At 45.6% G+C, this 16,923-nt stretch overlaps 1 protein-coding gene across 1 annotated transcript; it reads right to left on the bottom strand.

The window, feature by feature from the left end:
* Nucleotides 1–2,049: 2,049 nt before the first annotated feature.
* Nucleotides 2,050–13,870, bottom strand: TAL2 (TAL bHLH transcription factor 2). Its single transcript, XM_005243726.3, has 2 exons — nucleotides 13,750–13,870; nucleotides 2,050–5,308 (listed from the first exon to the last, which is right to left on the bottom strand). The coding sequence occupies exon 2, from the start codon at nucleotides 5,296–5,298 to the stop codon at nucleotides 4,945–4,947; it is 354 nt and encodes a 117-aa protein (XP_005243783.1). The 5' UTR covers nucleotides 5,299–5,308; nucleotides 13,750–13,870; the 3' UTR covers nucleotides 2,050–4,944.
* Nucleotides 13,871–16,923: the final 3,053 nt, after the last annotated feature.

Below are 16,923 nucleotides of genomic sequence, written 5' to 3'. Positions count from 1 at the left end.
AGTCCCCCATTCTCTCCACCTCCTTTCATCACCCAGCCTTCAAAGAACAAAAGTCAGATCTGCCTTGCTCACACTACTTTAGCCATGGCCAATGCATATCATTCCCTAGCAGCAAAGAAATTTGTGAGACCCACTTTGATACTGGAAGATAAATTCATGAATAGTATGCCTCTGAAACACGTAGATCCTGCAGCTTCTGCTTCTTGCTCAGAGCAAGATGCTACGATGGATCTTAGTGTCCCAAACAACTCTGTTTTGCCATTTAATTTAGCTGGCTCAGGAATCCTGTGAGTCTCCCTCTGTTATGCTCATTGTACCTTCCTCCTCCCTGATTTAGACTCCATACAACTAACAAGGCTGCTAAGTACATGCCTCACTACAAAGTCTTCCTTGGCATGGGCAATACTGCAGGAAAAACAAGGCATCATACCAATCTAGGGTTTTGCTGTGCAATGTCCAGTGCTAGGCACAGTATGATCACATCAGCCAAGGATTTGAATCCACTGAATCTCAGGCCAAAACCCTGACTGCAGACCTACCCTTCCTCCAACCACAGTCTGGCCATCACGGGATTCATGCAAAGACTGCAGCGTCCTTGCAAGACACAGTTCTAACATATTTCTTTTCTTACCCAACCCAAATATCCAACTGCAGTTACACTCCATAGCCACAAAGGAGACACTGAGAAGTGGACGTGATGAACAGCAGTCTGCACAGCAGGCTTGCTCCTGGTGATGTGTGGGTTACTTTTAAGGACAGTGTACATTGCACCTCTCCTGGCATCAGTTCCCTTAGGTTCTGTGACAGCTAAACAGTGGCATTTGTCTCCCAGCACCCAGGCTCTGAGGAAAGTAATTCCTCATTTGACCTGAAATTTGGAGCTATATTCTTCCATTGATCCTGTTGGAAATCCGAAGTAAAGGAATGTCCCACTGGGATTTCTGCATCACGAAGGCATAGAAGGACACCTCACACCCTCTGTGCAGGTTGAGAGTACAGTGGGTTCGAGGCAGCCATGCATCTTTTAATTTCACATCAAGCCTTTTTGTATCGGGAGGTAATGAAGAAGTTACAGAGAAGTTACACAAAGAGTAACATCCTAAGCTGGTTGTCCTTGCAATATTGACAGCCATATCATCACCAAAAAAAATTATAATAGGAAAAAAAGTGCTATTCACACAACTCTATTCAGCACTGCTAGTTACAACTGGGAGACTCAGTAGGGGTCTGAAGACTAGGTACATTTTTGTCTTTTATACAAAAGTTTTGCCACTGCTGCAATATATATATGAGACTTTCTCAGCCAACTCCAAGTGACCTGGTGTATCTCCATGCCACAGGTCCCATTATCTCACAGCACGGCACCACGTTAACATGGATGTACCCTGCCCACTTCAGAGGAGGCATTGCCACATGATCCTGAGCATACAAACTAATTTGGCATTACCTGCTCTAAGCAGAGGATCCTTTCTAAGGTGGCATTGCCTTGCTTAGCATATTTTGAACCTCACGTTGGCTGATTTCACAACTTTTATGTAAAAATCTCTTGAGTCAATACCTTTCTCAGGCACATATTTTGCAGAAAACCCTCTCTTGGTGTATCATAGACCAGTGTCAGGGCTGCGAGACATCCAGTTAAGCATGAAACAAACTCACCCTCTGCCCCAGTGATTTCCCGTCTTTTCCTCACAGCTTCTGCATCCTAGTGCTTCCTCTCCCAGCCTTATAGTCAATCAGGGATTATATTGTTGCCACCAGGCATTAGCCAGGAAGAGCAGCTTTACATCCTAAGCTCCCCTCAGCTTTGGGTAAATGTTTACAACTGAACCTAGACTCCAGTCCAAATCTGTAGGTTTTCCCTATCTGAACATGTCCAGATAATGATAGACTCAAATCAGAGTCCAAATTAATTCTTTAGGGTGACTTCTCTATTTAAAATAGAGTTGTTAAAATATTTTTAATTATGAATATTTGGAAGACAAACACACCCCTGTTTGCACAATGAACTTTTATTTATCTGGCTGTTTCAAGAGCTAGTCAAAATCCCCTTAGCATGTAGACTGAAATACAATTCAACTCAAAAGTGTAAGAAATCATAATAAACAAAGAATTCCTGTCATTTTTTATCATATGAAAATGTTGTTTCTAACATCAAGACTCTTGCATTGAGCGCTGAACAGTAGAACAATCCTCTACTGGAAATTACATTGTAATGTTTTTGGTATCCTCTACCAAGTGGTATGCAAATGTAAAACGAAATTTAGAGACATTTTAAAAGACAAAGATTAGTTTCTTAAATAATTTATTTGGAATATATTAGATGTTAAATAACATCATATAGCACAAAATGTGATCAGTTACACCTTATTTGTTCATGATCATACAGATAAGAAATCCACAAAACACAGAAGAAACGTGACAAAAACAAAATGTCTTTGGTAGGTAGATCTAGTGAAATATATGCTGTACATGAGATTAGGGAGCTCCTAAATTGAAAGGAGAACAAAGAAAAGTGCTGATATGAACTAAATCAATAAGAAGAAGGGAAGCTTTTTCAGATAGAAAATATAACAAGCGTATCACTTTAAAAAATGCCAGTTTTTCTTTCTGCTTCCCTGAACAGTAACTCTGCTCACAAGATGTTGTGGCTTGCCTTGGTGACATGTGTTTCCTATGATAGGAAGTGACTGGTAGACCAAATAGCATCACCACACCTTGCCAGTAAGTGCTCTAATTTATTTGGACTGATTTATCCTGCTGTAACTCCCAGCAAGGCAACAGAAAGCTAGGAGGAGGACTTGGCTCATTACATTTGAGGTGCTATGCAGAAGAAGCTGTGACTCCATTCAGTAACATTAAAGTGGGCAGAGGCAGGAGAAAGCAGTACTGATTTCATGAACTGTGCAAAACACTCCTAGTGTGTGTCCTCTCAGCTGCTCTCCAGTGCAACTGGCAACTCAGAAATGCAGGGGTAAGCAGTGTTCAGAAACACAATGAAATCACTGTGAACCCTTTCAGCTTTTTATACACTTAGCAGGAACCAGCTCTGGCTTCTTTGGTGAACCTGGTGGCTGGTGCGACTTTAAAGGCAGCTTAGCTTTGGGTGCTAAATCCCCTCATGCAGAAGGACTGTACATATTACATGCACAAACTCTATCTCTCCTTCCTGAAGGCAACTCATTGTCTCATGAGTAGACAAACAGACCAGGGACACACCTTGGCACATGGGAGCTCCATTGCTTCACCAGTGGTGAGTAGCTGTCTTTTCTAAGCATTGACATGTACTTTGGTCCACATGGAAATCAAAAGGACCTTTGTCAGTGAAAGCAGGGTCTGACCGGGAAGCAGTTCTACTTAGAACTTTTTTCTGTTGCTCTAGGAAGCTTCGTAACTTGCATGGGCAGTCCAGGCCTTTGCTAACACAGGTTATGTAACTCAATCAGGAAATTAAATTGATTTGTGGGCAGCAACTCACAGTGGTCACATTCATGAAAACTCTTTTTATCCTGTTCATCATCTAAACACCTACAGCATGGTGGCTGGCATTCTTTACAGGGAACTGACCCACTGAATCAAGTGGAAGACATTTACACCAATTTCTTTGTCCTTGCTCCATCAGCCCATTTAGAATAATGTCCAGATTGAGGAACCTCAACTACAGTAGGCAAAAGCAGGGAGCATAAAGACAGTCAGTTAAGTACACAGGCAGCGTGCCCCTAGTCTTGTCCATGGTCTTGGTACCCCACCCAGGGCCGTCATCAACCTGCACGCAGCCCAGCATTGCAGCACCAGGGTCTTACAGGTGACAGCAAGGACATGTGCAGCTTGGTTCTGCCCCCCACAGCAGCAAAAGCTGCTTGTTCAGGAACTTGATTCCCAAGACCCGTGGCACACAGCCCTGTGCCAAAAGGGCACCACAGTGGACCAGTGGTGCATCCTCAGCACCTTCTGCTAGGCCCAGACACACTCCAGCTGCTTCTGCACCCAAGCACTGGAAGGGGCACTGCTCACTGGTGTTTCCATGAAGGTTTTCACAGTGTGTTATTGGAGCCTCTCTCCTGGGACCTCTGCCCCAAAACAAGACCTCCCCCATTACTACAGCTGTTGAAGAATAAAGACATTTTGCCACCAACCTGTTTGATGGGCTTTTAAGGGAGCTGAAGCATAGCTAACCAGCTTCCTTCACATGCACACTGCCACTGCAGAGGAGGTTTACTCTGCCTATTGAACCCACTGAAACTCATCTATGACTATGTCTTCTTATATTTTAATTGGCATTTTGGCTTTAACATAATGTTTAATTTTGTTTAATAGCATTTTGCTCTGACACTAGGGATCCCTCCATTCTGATGGAGAGAGATGTAGGCAAGTTCAAGGGCTAGGACTCGTATTTTTTAGAAAAAAGAACAACAACAAAAAATAATGAAGCTGGAAATAAGATTCACAGGCTCACATGTGAGTGCAATTAACCCCTGGAACCACTGGTGGAGGAGTGGCAAATACCACATCTCTCAAAATCTCAAAATCACTACTGAGGCCAGATGCCCGTCTTGGACAAATTTTGTGGTGCAGTCATAATTCTTGAGCTCAGTAGTATTTCCTTGAAACAGCATGGGAGAATAATCTCTTTCCCTGGCAGAAACACTGGATGAATTTCTGTGGCCTAATTTATGGAAGAGGTCAAGGCAGAAAGCCCTCCTGGATTGGACTCTGCTGTGACAGCAGCAAGTCTTTCCAAGGTCCCACAGGCTACAAGTTCACTGTCTGGTCTTCCAGGTTGTTGGCTGACCAAGGATTTCCTTTCCTATTAAATAAAAATGTGTACCAAATAAAACAGTAATAAATATAAATAAATAATCACAATACATAGAGGAGCAGCCCATAGATTCTGCAAAAAGAGGGGGACTATCAGACTAACACCAAGCCTGCATGTCTCATTGTCTGCTAGGTAGATGAGGTCTCTGACCAACACTCTACTATATTGCTGCTCATGCCAGGAGAGGAGATGCCACAGTTTTCAATCAGTGTCAGCTCTTCCATGCTTTGCAAGTGTGGGGCTTGCTGAAAGAACCCCAGGATGCTGCCCCGTGCTGCCACTGCCGTTTGCTGCAGGCCTGGCTCTCCCAGGACCTTGACAAGGAAGTTGATGTATCTCATAGCTAACCGGAGTGTCTCATTCTTGCTCAGTTTTTTGTCTGGTGGGTGGGTGGGAATGAGTTTCCTCAGCTTGGCAAAGGCACTGTTGACATTTTGCTGCCTCCATCGTTCCCTGGTGTTGGTGAAGATCTTCCTTGTCATTCTCAAGGTGCTGCAAAGCAAATGAGATTGTGAGTGAACGGCTACCCCTGGCTTTCACACAGGTTGCTGCTCTGGGGGCACTGTAACCTCTGGGGCAGCAGCGGGCAGACAGTGGTAGCACAAGACATTTATCATTTTTGCCCTCTGTGGCTGATGCCCTTGTCCTGCATGTCCTGCACAGGTTAACCCTAATCCCTGAAGTCATGTCCCCATTCTCAGCCACGATCATAAGTGTTGCAGCTGCAACCAGATGCCAGAGTCCAATAAGGACTTCACAAAGGAGTTAAATGTCCTCATACAGCCATTTGGTGTTGCTACGAGCCAGGCTTCTCCAGGCTCCTGAGACTTCCCCTGCAGCAGAATTCCCAATAGCCAATGCATTAGACATCCCACCAGGCTGCATGAGGAACACCCTGGCATATTTTATGGGGAAAGGCAAGCAGGCCAAGGGCAGAACAGATCCGTGCTCTCCCAGCCTCAGTTCACACCTTCTTGGAGGCTGCTCCCTGCTAGCCCAAGCTTGGTAACTTGTGGCTGGAGCTAAGCTAGGTGGACCTTCATCATGGGGCTTCAGTGAACAGACAGGCAACACTGCAGACACATGGGATTATGGTTATTTCAGGAGACTTCCAGGGATGCAACAGACCGGTTCCCTCCTAGCCCACACTGACTGCTCACTGCTGGTGGCTGACACTCTTCAGTCTGATCCATTCAGGCTTCTGCTTTAGCCTTTGAGAGCTGCCAAGACCAAGCCACAAGTGCCATGAGTGCAGGCTGCAAAGGGAAAGTGCGATTCCTACAAAATGTGCAGGCATCCCAGCCAAAATGTCTACATAGGTGTTACCTGGCCACCCTGCCTCAGAGCTGAGCAGCGAAGGGAGCCCAGTGCCCGGAGCAGACCTAGGAACAGGATAGCACTGTGCGAGGGGCACACAGTAATTTTAAATGCCATTTACCAGAAAGGTTGCCAAAAGCTCTTGGGGTTGCCCTAACCCTGCTCCCACTGCCACTGGAAAGAGTCTTCCTTTCTCGCTCACAGCCCTGCAGGAGACTCTTTTCCATTTCTGAAGCTGCTTTTTATGCCAATGGCACACTGACAGCTGGAGCAGGGAAAAACTACCTGCAGCCAAGAGACTAAAGGACAAATGTTTCCACTTACCTTCTTACACATGCGAAAACCTCAGCTTTTCATATTCATGGGCAAATCTGCCCTTACAGCAGTCCCACGGGGGACTGGGGAGCAGGGGGCTATAACCCTTCACCCCCAGAAGAAGGAACTTTTGGGGTGACAGCCCAACTGTGATTCCATGTCCTTGTGAAGCAGCTTCACACCACGCAAGACACTTGGGGTTCACAAAAGTCCATGGTAATAGTCTGGGTGAAGAAAAAAATCCCACTGCGTCTCAGAAGTTAATTGGGATGCCTTGTCAGGGAGACAAGACGCGCATGGCAGACAGGGAAGTTTCCTCCAAGTTCCAGTCCAGCACTGATTACAAATCACCAGGGAAATACAGTTACAGCGTTGTAAATTATGTCAGAGCTGTGTTCAGAGACCTCGGCCAGAGATCCAGCTAATACAAATGTGCCCATGTGTAGTATATGTGGCTATGCTCATGCCACCCATACCTTGCCAGCTGCGCTCGGCTGTAGCCTTTACAGAGCTAACAGATGTCTATTTTGGTAGAAGTCTGAAATTACTGTCAGGCCCAGTTGTCCCCTCTGCCTTCAGAGGACAAGAAAATTGCCTCATCAAAATGTCCTTGTTTCCTGAGAGGCTCATTTAAAAAACAAAGCCTCATCATATAGGTTACTGAGAATCTTGCGTATTTTTTGTAGACTTATTTTGAGACCCACTGCTCGATCTGAAAGAGAATTGTATCTCTTTTTTGTTTGTTTGTTTTTTGTTTTGTTTTGTTCTCCTACTCCATGCATTGATTTTGGTTTGTGCTATGGGAACAAAACTACTTGGTACTTTGCATCTACGTGAAAGCTAGCATGTACCTTTTTGGCAAGAATGTTGCCACATCAGTGCTCCACATCTCAAACCCTGTCTTCCAGTGCTCCTCTGCACTGCAACGCGTTGACTCCTGAAGGCAAAACATTTGCCTTTACAGTCCAAGCAGCTGCTTGGACCCATGTGAAATTCAGAGTGCCACCTGCTGCTCTCTTGGTCTCTCTCTTCCCCCTGTTTTTGGTGGGGTTTGGTTTTGTTTTCTTTTCTTTTGTTTTGTCCTGGTTTTAAAGACAATTTTATCGATGTACAAAGGGGTTATTTCTTATAACATAGAGAAAGTTATTTGGGCTTCATTGTTTCTTCTAATGGGTCAGGTGCATTGTATTTTAGCAGGCCTTTCAGTCTCTGCACTGTAGTTCTAGCATATGGGTCTGGGTTTGCTGGGCGCCTGTCTACATCTCAGCTACGAATACCAGCAGAGGGGTCTGCTCCTTCTTGCTCCTCCTGCAGACAGTCCCCAGCGCAGTACTCCAGGAAAGCAGGTTAGCATTCAGCCCTGGCACTGTGAACATGTTTTCTCATCCTGTTAGTGGTATTATTGGTGGAAAAATAACCCCAGCCTACTCCTTCACACCATGCTTTCTTTGTCTTTCTTCTCTTTAGCAAACAGATGCCTTTGCGAGACCAGCTCCTGCTTTACACTTCAAAAACAAGTGTTTGTATTTCTGACATTTATTCGAGATCAGCAAACAGCAGCTCCTTCCCTCTCCCAGTGCCTCCTTTTCTGCTGATAGCTTTACAGGGAGCTTCATTTCAGGTGTAATCCACCTCCATACTCTCTCCATCTTAAAATCCCATCTCCTTTTTGGCTTTACTGGCACAAGTTTCCTGTTTTTGTGCTCAGCGATTCAGCTAGAAACATAAGAGGAAAAGGAACCTGGTCCAATTCTGCAGTAACTGTAATGTTTCAGCACAGCTTCTTTTCTTGTATAGTCACCTACACATCCCTCAAGTTCTTTAACCACAGCACCTTCCAGTTAAAATTAAACCAGTTTACTGACAAGGGATCTCATTTCCATTCCTTTTGTCTCATTCTCTTCTTCCTCTTCCCTCCATTCTCTCCAGCTCTCCCCACAAGCTCAGCTTTCAATACGCTGTTACTTGCAGCTTCAGGTCTTTGCTAACGCTGCATATCTGAGCAATGTATTCTTTAGATTTCTATGAAGTACTGTATAAAATATGTATTGTCTAGTTGCTGTGTGTGGCTTATATCCCTCTGGTAGAATTTAAATCTATGCAAAAATCATGCATTTGTACATATCATGGACAGATAAATTGCATTAACCCGGATTCTGTGCTTTCTGGTCACCTTCCCTAACCACAGGTTAATAGCCCCACATCTAGCTGACAATAAAGAAACCCAGAAAGACAGCAGTTTAAATTCCGGAGGATTAATTCTGCTCTCAGGAAGGTAAATCTGGAAGGTTACACCATTTTCACTGGAGGCATTACTCTGAAGGGCAAAATGTTGCCACTGAGGTCAGAGTTTAACTCAGATCAAGAAGACACGTCCAGAAGTGCAGTTCATGAGCTAAGATCCACATCTGCAGTGTGTAAGGAGAATTGTGCAAAGAAATAACCCCAGCCCAGCAGTGAATCTGCTCCAACAGCTACAAAGAGAAAAAACAAAATACCACCACCTGCCAACAGATAACTGAAGCTATTTCCATCCCCCTGCCTACTCCTTTGAAAAATATGAAAAGGGGGTGGGGGGGCAGTGGGCAAATGACCCAATACTGGTTGTGGTTAATGCAGCAGCAAGTGTCACCAGACAAAAGACCAAACAACAGAAAAGATGAAAATCTCTCCCTCGTAGCTGCAGTTCTCACAGCTTCTCTATGCAAAATCCAGGCAATTCAGGCGGCGGCAGCAGAGCAGCTTAGGCACAAAGCACCATCTCCGCTAGGACATTCCCCAGCAAATGGCCCCCAACCCAGCGGTTAATGTCTGAGGGCTGACAGGGGACTCACCAGGACCCCAGCACTCAGTCATAATTAGCAGACTGCTATTAAATAAAGATCTTGGATGAGAAAGTTCCTCCCTCAAGCTATACCTTTGACCTCAGTGAAGTTAAATCCATGTTGAAACTGGCCACTGGAGACCTACTCCTGCAAATCTTAATCAGACAGCAGATGCCTGCTGCCAGCAAGAACTGGAGTGCTTCTAGTAAACCTGGAGTGCCACACCGTTACTCCAGGGGGGCAACCGAGTGCCCGCTAAAACTGGTTATTTAACATATCGTTTTGGATTGTATGAAGTCCCCTCAGCACTTAAGTAAATGGCAACAGAAGAGCAGATGGTGCCTGTTTCCTATATCAGGCAGGTGCTTGTGAGCCTGATCTACTGCAAGAAGCGAAGATTCCCCAGCTATCGCTCCGCGCTACCGTGCTTTGTTCACTTTGCATGGCTGTGATCTGGAGAAGAGGAAAAAGAAGCAGCTCATTGTTTCCCCCCCTAGTTTGATGCGAGCCTCGGAGCATGGGACTCAGCGATGTGCAGAGGACAAGATTGAGCACAGATGCCACAAGACATTACACTGCCTATCCATAACATATGATTTTATTTTGTTTCCCCACCCTCTAGAAGGAATAAACTCAATCTCTGTGCAGCTGCACTATGCTCTGTTTGCTGCACAGTTGCTTAGATTGCAAGGACTTCCTTTGGGTTGGGAGGGGAAGGAAGAGAGGGGACATTGCATCCCAGCTTGATGGCTTGCAAGAGGAGCAGCACACCTCTAGGTATGGACTCTTCAGTCCCAGCTTTCCTCAGCCTCCTCTCTCCATCACCACCTCCCTGTATCTCAGCACTACCGCCCCCCCCCCGCCCCCGCCCCAAGTGCCTCCCACCTGAAATCCCACTGGTGCACTGGTGGACAAGGACACAGAGAGCACAGTGTGATGAGCCAAATGCTGGGCTGGCAATCAGGCAATTGAACTTCTGTCCTCATTTCTGCTGTGCCTTTGCCTCAGGCAGATTCCTTTTTTTTGTCTCCACATCCCTGTCCCTCATGCCTGTAATTAGTTTGTCTCAGCTGTAAGGTTTGTGGAAAGGAAAGCATTTCTGTTTGTGTTAGAGCAGCCACCAGCAGGCAGTGGCCCAGCCTTGCTTAGCATTGGTAGGTGCTGCATGTGTGTAATGAAAGAGAAAATCCTCTCCCAGCTCTCATGGGGCAATTCCCAACATCAGCAATGAACTTCATATTGTTTCAAATAAGATGTGGGAAGAGGAGCTACTTCAGAAGTAAACAAGGGCTCCTTTCACTGCCTCATGTGCCTTTTGGGAGTGTTACCTGACAATCATACCATGGTACAAAGTATAGCAGAGCAGCAAAAACACTATAAAAGCCAGTCAGCACTGACAGAGTGATTTACCTTTTTTATAGTCAGTAAATCTGGGACAAAATGCACATAGTGGAATCTCTGCTTCTGGGAGCCCTCCTAAGGGAAGCATTTACAGAAACCCTCTACAGCTACGCTGTGCTCTTGTTGAACCTTTAGAAAAAGGAGATCGCTGGAGCCTTCAAAAGCAGCTGTGTAAAGGTGTGAAGCTTAAGTCAGCCTTCATGTTTGGGGATGCTAGTCTATATGTGATCACAGTTTCAAAAGGCAGGTTTTTCACCTGGCCCTGTGTTGCCCCTGGGTTGCTTAGCTTTGTAATCGGGTTACCCTCCTAGAGGGTGCAGACCTTCAGCAGGGCAGAGAGCTTGCTGCTTTCGGAGAAATCAGCCTAGCCTGCAGACTTCTTAACCTGGACACCCTGGCATCATGCCCCCTAAGGCTTCCTCGGGACAAGTAGGTGTGTGAAGCAATGGGCTGCCACCCAGCAGGCATTTGGGAGGACACAAAATGTGTGATTAAGAACTTACCAATAGTGATGATGAGTGGCTGGTGGGTGGGGATTTTTGCCCTGGCTCCCCTCTTGTCAGAGCTTTTGGTGTTCCTTTGCAGTAAATTCTAATTATACTAGAGCTCAGTGCAAAACAAATGACCCCTTCATGGGCTGCAACAGGTTTTTTGCTAAATAGAGTTCTAGTGTATTGGCATGGACATGACAACTTGCAAAGCTGAGAAAGGAACACTCTGCTAGAAGGTTTAGCCTTTCTTCACTAAATTTGCACTTGTGTTATTTTCTGTGCAAGAAGATCTGAGAGTCTTCCTTGGAAAAGCACTTCTCTGTCCTCCTAGTCCCTTTTCCAGTAAGGCCCTTTTGTGTCTGAACTACAGTTCCAGTGGATTTCCTTTAGAAACAGTCTCGGCCAAATTAGCTTCCAAAATACTACATACAGACACTATCTCTGTGCTTCAGGGTTAACACGGACAAGAAAAACAGCCTGGTGATCTTCTGGGAGTTCTTCAAGGACTTGTTTTTTCCAGACCCAGTGTGCAAAACCTTGTTCCACACAGATACTTGCTCACATCTCATCACAGCTCTCCCTCCTGCATCCCTCTCTCTACACCTGCCACTATGAGGCAGTAGCTGTTGCTAGCAGAAACATGTCCGTTTGCTTTAAATTCCTTGGCTTGCAGGCATATGTAGGAAAGACCACATCCTCGTTACTGAGAGTCTGTTATGTGAAGGAGGGGAGACTAGATGCTGCATATCTTACAATTTGGGAAAGACCAGTCTCAGCGGCTCATGCTGTTACATGAGTTGTTGGGAGCAGAGAAGGGACATTTGCATCAGTAGGAAGGCAGATCTTGTATTATGTTTGGATATGACCCCCAGAGAATATTTGCTTTTGCATTTTGCCCAGGTCTGCTCTGAGGCTGATAGCAAATCTCTCTGTGACTTCAGCAAAAGCAAGACTGAACGTTTGACAGCATCCTGTTAGCAGCGTGCAGTGCCCTGTCTTCCTACCAAACACAAGTTAAAACCAGTCTGCTGACCGGCATGGCATCACCCCGGGAACTGGGTTGGGTCTGCTGTGCATAAGACTAGAGGTCACTATAAACATCCAGAAATGTAACCAACACAACAAATCATAACTTCCAAAAGTGTGATACAAACCACTACGAGACAAGGACTACAATCCTGCTTTCCCCTAAATGTCACGCTGCTAACGTCTGTGGGGCTATGCCTGATAGAAAGATCAGCATGAAGATCATCCCTGTCTCAACCACACTCTCATGGGCAGCTGCACTTAGTCCTGAAGCCTTCTACCTGGCACGCTGACTCTGCGAGCACTTGATTTCTTGGGTCATCTGTTCATATCACGACTAATTTAATGGTTTATGTAAACAGGCAGTTAAAACAAGCTGCATTTATTTTAGTTATCTTTTGAGAAATAATACAGAAACACATGGTGGAAAAAGGTTCTAAAAGTCAGATATCATCCTATACTGTTATGTGGAAATAAGGAAGGATATAGACACCTACTTCAGAAAAATACTTGCTTTGTTCTTTATTAACTTTCTCAGGCAAATATAGCTTTATGCAGAAGGCTACGCATGGAAATATAAACATGTTTTATATTGGCTGTTTCAAAAGGTTTTGAAAAATCTGAGAGTTATTAATATTTACTGACAGAAATAAAATTAATAAAATTGCTAAGCTTTTTCTCCTAAGTGAACTATGAACTGAGCTAAATTCAAATGCCTGTGTACTTTACATGCACATCATTTGTAAGACAGATGTCCAATGAAGTAGTGGGGATATTTTTAAATATGTGAGGACTGGAATTTAAAACTGTTTCTTTACACATTTACCTGTTTACACTGTCAAAGGCTTCCCACACAGTCTAGTGCATAAGCAAACAGTAAAGGCTACTGAACGCATGATCATCTGTACTTTTGCAAATCATTTGTTTTAAATATCAAACACTATTAGAGAATTCTGTTAAGTTTTAGTTCTAAACTCAGAGAATCTATGATGCTTTGTGTAACCATTTTGCACCAGTGCGATAACTCTGATTTACAGCACTTTGCAGTGCTATAAATGAGTTTGCCTAGTGTGTGATTATGATGTAAGAAAATCTAGGAAAAGTAGGAACAGTGATTTTAGAATCACATGTTCGCTCCACATCTAAGCATCAACATTTCTTTCAAAAGTAGTAAAAGGAAATAATAATTTCTCCTTGCATGAGGTCTGATTCACTGAGTCTCTGCGGGTATTAAGAATTTGAAAAGTCCAGGCACAAAAACAGGGCAATAACAGTTACTTTGCTTGACTGAAGGCAGTCAGCCAGCCACCTTGTAAGTGGCCATTTGTGTAATTTTGTCAGATCAGATGCCTTACTCCTAACTTCTTGATGACAAGATCCGGAGGTGCTATGATAAGAAATAAAAATCCAGTGGATGATAAAAGGCTATTGCAGAAATTCCTTTTTTTAAGGATGTTCCCTGCTCCAAGAGAAAACTTTGGCATTCTTAAGAAAGTTGAAAGAAAAGCCCAAAAGAGGGGAGGCAACACTGTAAAGAGAAGAGGCCGTTGTCACTTACTTTTCTGTTCACAGGTGCTTGCGCCTCTTGAAACGTGGTCAGCAGGCAAACAGACAGCAAAATCGGATGCTTCCTACTTTTCTTTTTTTGACTGCTTTTGCAGTGCCTGGCCACAGAGCTCGCTCTCACTGGAGTCAGCCTAGCAGTGGTCCTGGCTGCCTCATTTATAGAGTAGCAGGTCCTTTGTCTGGCGCGTGTCACCACTAGTCCTAGCAATCCAGGGAGCTTGTTTTGCATCTCCCAGGAGATTCTCTCTATCCTGCCTTTTCTCTTCCCACCAAACTCTCTCTGCCCTTCTCTGGGGCTGATATAGGTCTGTAGCTGCGACAGCGCTTACTAGCATTGGAGCAGCTCTGGCAAGGTCAAGCGTGCTTTATGGGAAAGGATGGAAGCTGCTTGTGGCAAGAATCTAATTTTTCTCCTGTTTTTTTCTTCTTTTTTTTTTTGGTTCGGTTTTTCGTTTATTTATTTATTTATTTATTTATTTATTTATTTGTTCAGCTCTGAGCTTGTAAATGTTTCCAGAAGAAGAGACGCAGCGCTCATTCAAAAGCCAGCTTTAATGTGACTCAGTACTGATGCATTTATTATATTTCTAAGTGCGAAGTTCCCTCTCTGCTCTGACAGTAAGTGCAGTGAGGTTGTGATGGTGACCACAAGCAGGCAAATCGGTCCTGCACTACTTTTTTTGGTGAAAGCTCCCTTTCACTCAGTCAGGGCTAGCACCTTCTGCAGCCTGGAAGACAGCTACAGCTGCTGAAGTCTCAGCACTGCCCCAGGCTCTGTGCTGGCAGAGGCCGGAGTCTGTGTGACAACAGGCAGCTGCAGGTGTGAATTCACATGTCTACCAGCTTGCCCTTCAGGGCCCATGCATTGCACTAAAGGCAAGTTTAATGCATGCTTTTACAGGAAAGATGAGCCAGCTCCATACCCCTTTAGCTAGAATACAGGGTTGGTGAAATAGGCACTTCTTTCCATACTGCTGGGGTGGCCCCAAAACTTCCTCTCAGCACAGGGACAACAGGCAAGCAAGCTGACATCTGACTGCAAAGAACAAAAATTGTAGACTAACACCATCTCCATCACTGGAGCACACACGTGTCCATGACAGAGACTGGTCCATCCAGCCTCATCTTCTCCCTGGGTAACAACTCTACTCATAGGTGAAACACTCGAACAGGTTGCCCATAGAGGTGGTAGGTGCTCCATCCCTGGAAGCATTCAAATTCAGCTTGGATGGGGCTCTGAGCAACCTGGTCTAGTTGAAGGTGTCACTGCTTATTGCAAGGGGGTTGGACTAGGTGGTTTTTGGAGGTCCCTTCCAACCCAAACTATTCTATGATTCTGTGATTCCATGATTCCATGAAAGTAGTCATGAAATTGCCCCAGGCACAAGCCAACAAGGGCATAGCTTTGTTACAAACACACAAAGTCTTTCAGACCCATATGACCTCATCTGCACCCCCACCCACTTCTCCATTAGGTGCTGGGAGTTTGCTTTGGGTGGAGAAAAGAGTAAACAGGGAGAACAAGAGCAAGATACCTACTTACACACTGGGAGCATCAGGATACTCAAGGGGAAGAAGGGATGGGGAAGGAAAAGCCCCAGCTAATCATCCCACTGGAGTCATGGTGCAGGAAAATGCCTGCATCCAGGATAAAGCACCGTTAAGCACACCACTACTTTCCACCGGCAAGCCCCAAGAAAGCTCAGCTCTTACCCAGACACATCAGGCAAAACAGCAAGTGGGCTAGGTAGGGCTCACCTACCAGGGTTTTTAAAGCACCGTGGATGTTTCAGTTAACAAGATTCTCCCCATAAATATTAACAGCCCAGCGGTGGAATGATGTGGCCGCTATCTGGAGAGAACAAACCTCAGGTCCCCGCCGGGGCAAGTTGTTCCCCTGCCGAGCCCAACTGAACATTCAGCCCTTTCACACGGTAAATTAACAGCGGCACTACAGCCTGAAAGCTGTGTCAACCGCTTCATTTAGCACAAGTGTTATGTTAACTAAAGGCCTAATTCCAGAGGGGCCTTTGGCCTCACAGAAGCCTGATTTCCATGTAATTTACATTGGAAAGTTGCAGAGTGCCCCTCCTCCCTGTTACTTCCTCCAGCCCATTATTTGCCAAAAATCTGCCCAGAGATGCTCCAGCCAGCAGGCAGTGGTAGAGAAGGGCGACTGCCGGTCCAGAAAGGGGAGGGAGCTGAAGTTCTTTATCTCTAGCTGCTTGGATACTTCACTGCCTGGGGCTTTCAAACCTGGCCAGATGAAGCACTATAAAATGTACAGCCAGGAAAGTGTCTGTCCTTGCAGGGGGAGGGACTGGGTGGGCTGCTATTCACTCTCGTTCACATATCCATGCAAGAGAGCTGGATCCTGCTCCTGTGCTGTCAGATACGTGCCCTCTCCAGAGGCAGGTTCATGGCAGGAAACCTCACATGAGAAAAAGGGACATCCTAGCCCCCTCCCATGTACTTCAGAAAAGCCGCCACCGTATCTCTTTAGCGTTTCTGCCACATCCCAAGGTCTCCTCGTCTCCCTCCTGCTGTATGAGGGAATTACTCCTCCTGAACACCTCTGTGGCAGCCCAGCTGAGGCTGTGCAACCCACAGCCCCTGGGAGGTCCTGCCCTTCCCCTTGCTCTTCTGCTGCCCACCGTCCCCTGGCTCCCTGCAGCCCCAGCTTGTTTCCTCCTTTGAGAGGCCACCCAGCAAAACTCTGAGGCTGCTGCAAGCACAGTGGCACTTTTTCATGCACTGTTGGGACATGCTGCAACCCATTGTCCAGACCTGGGCAGGAGGTCCCAGGTGCCAAACTCGTGTTGGTGTCAAGTCATTGGGAGTACTGGTGGGATGGCATAGAGGTTCTGACTTCTATGCCAACTTTAAGGGTCTTTTCCACCCTGTCAGATTGCTCAGAAGGAGTCATACATGAGGGTCTGCTTCACTGTCTCTTTATTAAGCTTCCTATTGAACTGTGATTAATTGGCACCAATGAACCACACCAATCCCATTCAGCTTCCTATCCATACTTGGAAGTGACATGACAGCAGGGGAAATACATTGTCAATATATTACTGCAGTCCTGGGATTACCTCTCCCTAGAGCAATCCATAGGTGCCAGTATAGTATCGCTCAGCAAGGGGCAAGGAGAGGGCAACAAGACCAG

The sequence above is a fragment of the Falco peregrinus genome, chromosome Z (genome assembly GCF_023634155.1).
Source record: "Falco peregrinus isolate bFalPer1 chromosome Z, bFalPer1.pri, whole genome shotgun sequence".
Lineage (NCBI taxonomy): Eukaryota > Metazoa > Chordata > Aves > Falconiformes > Falconidae > Falco > Falco peregrinus.
The sequence above is the reverse complement of the archived record's forward strand: the minus strand, read 5'-3'. Positions and strand labels throughout refer to the sequence as shown.

Bases quoted from the DNA above. Each gene is read 5' to 3' on its own strand.
- TAL2 (XM_005243726.3), bottom strand. From the start codon at position 5,298: ATGACAAGGAAGATCTTCACCAACACCAGGGAACGATGGAGGCAGCAA.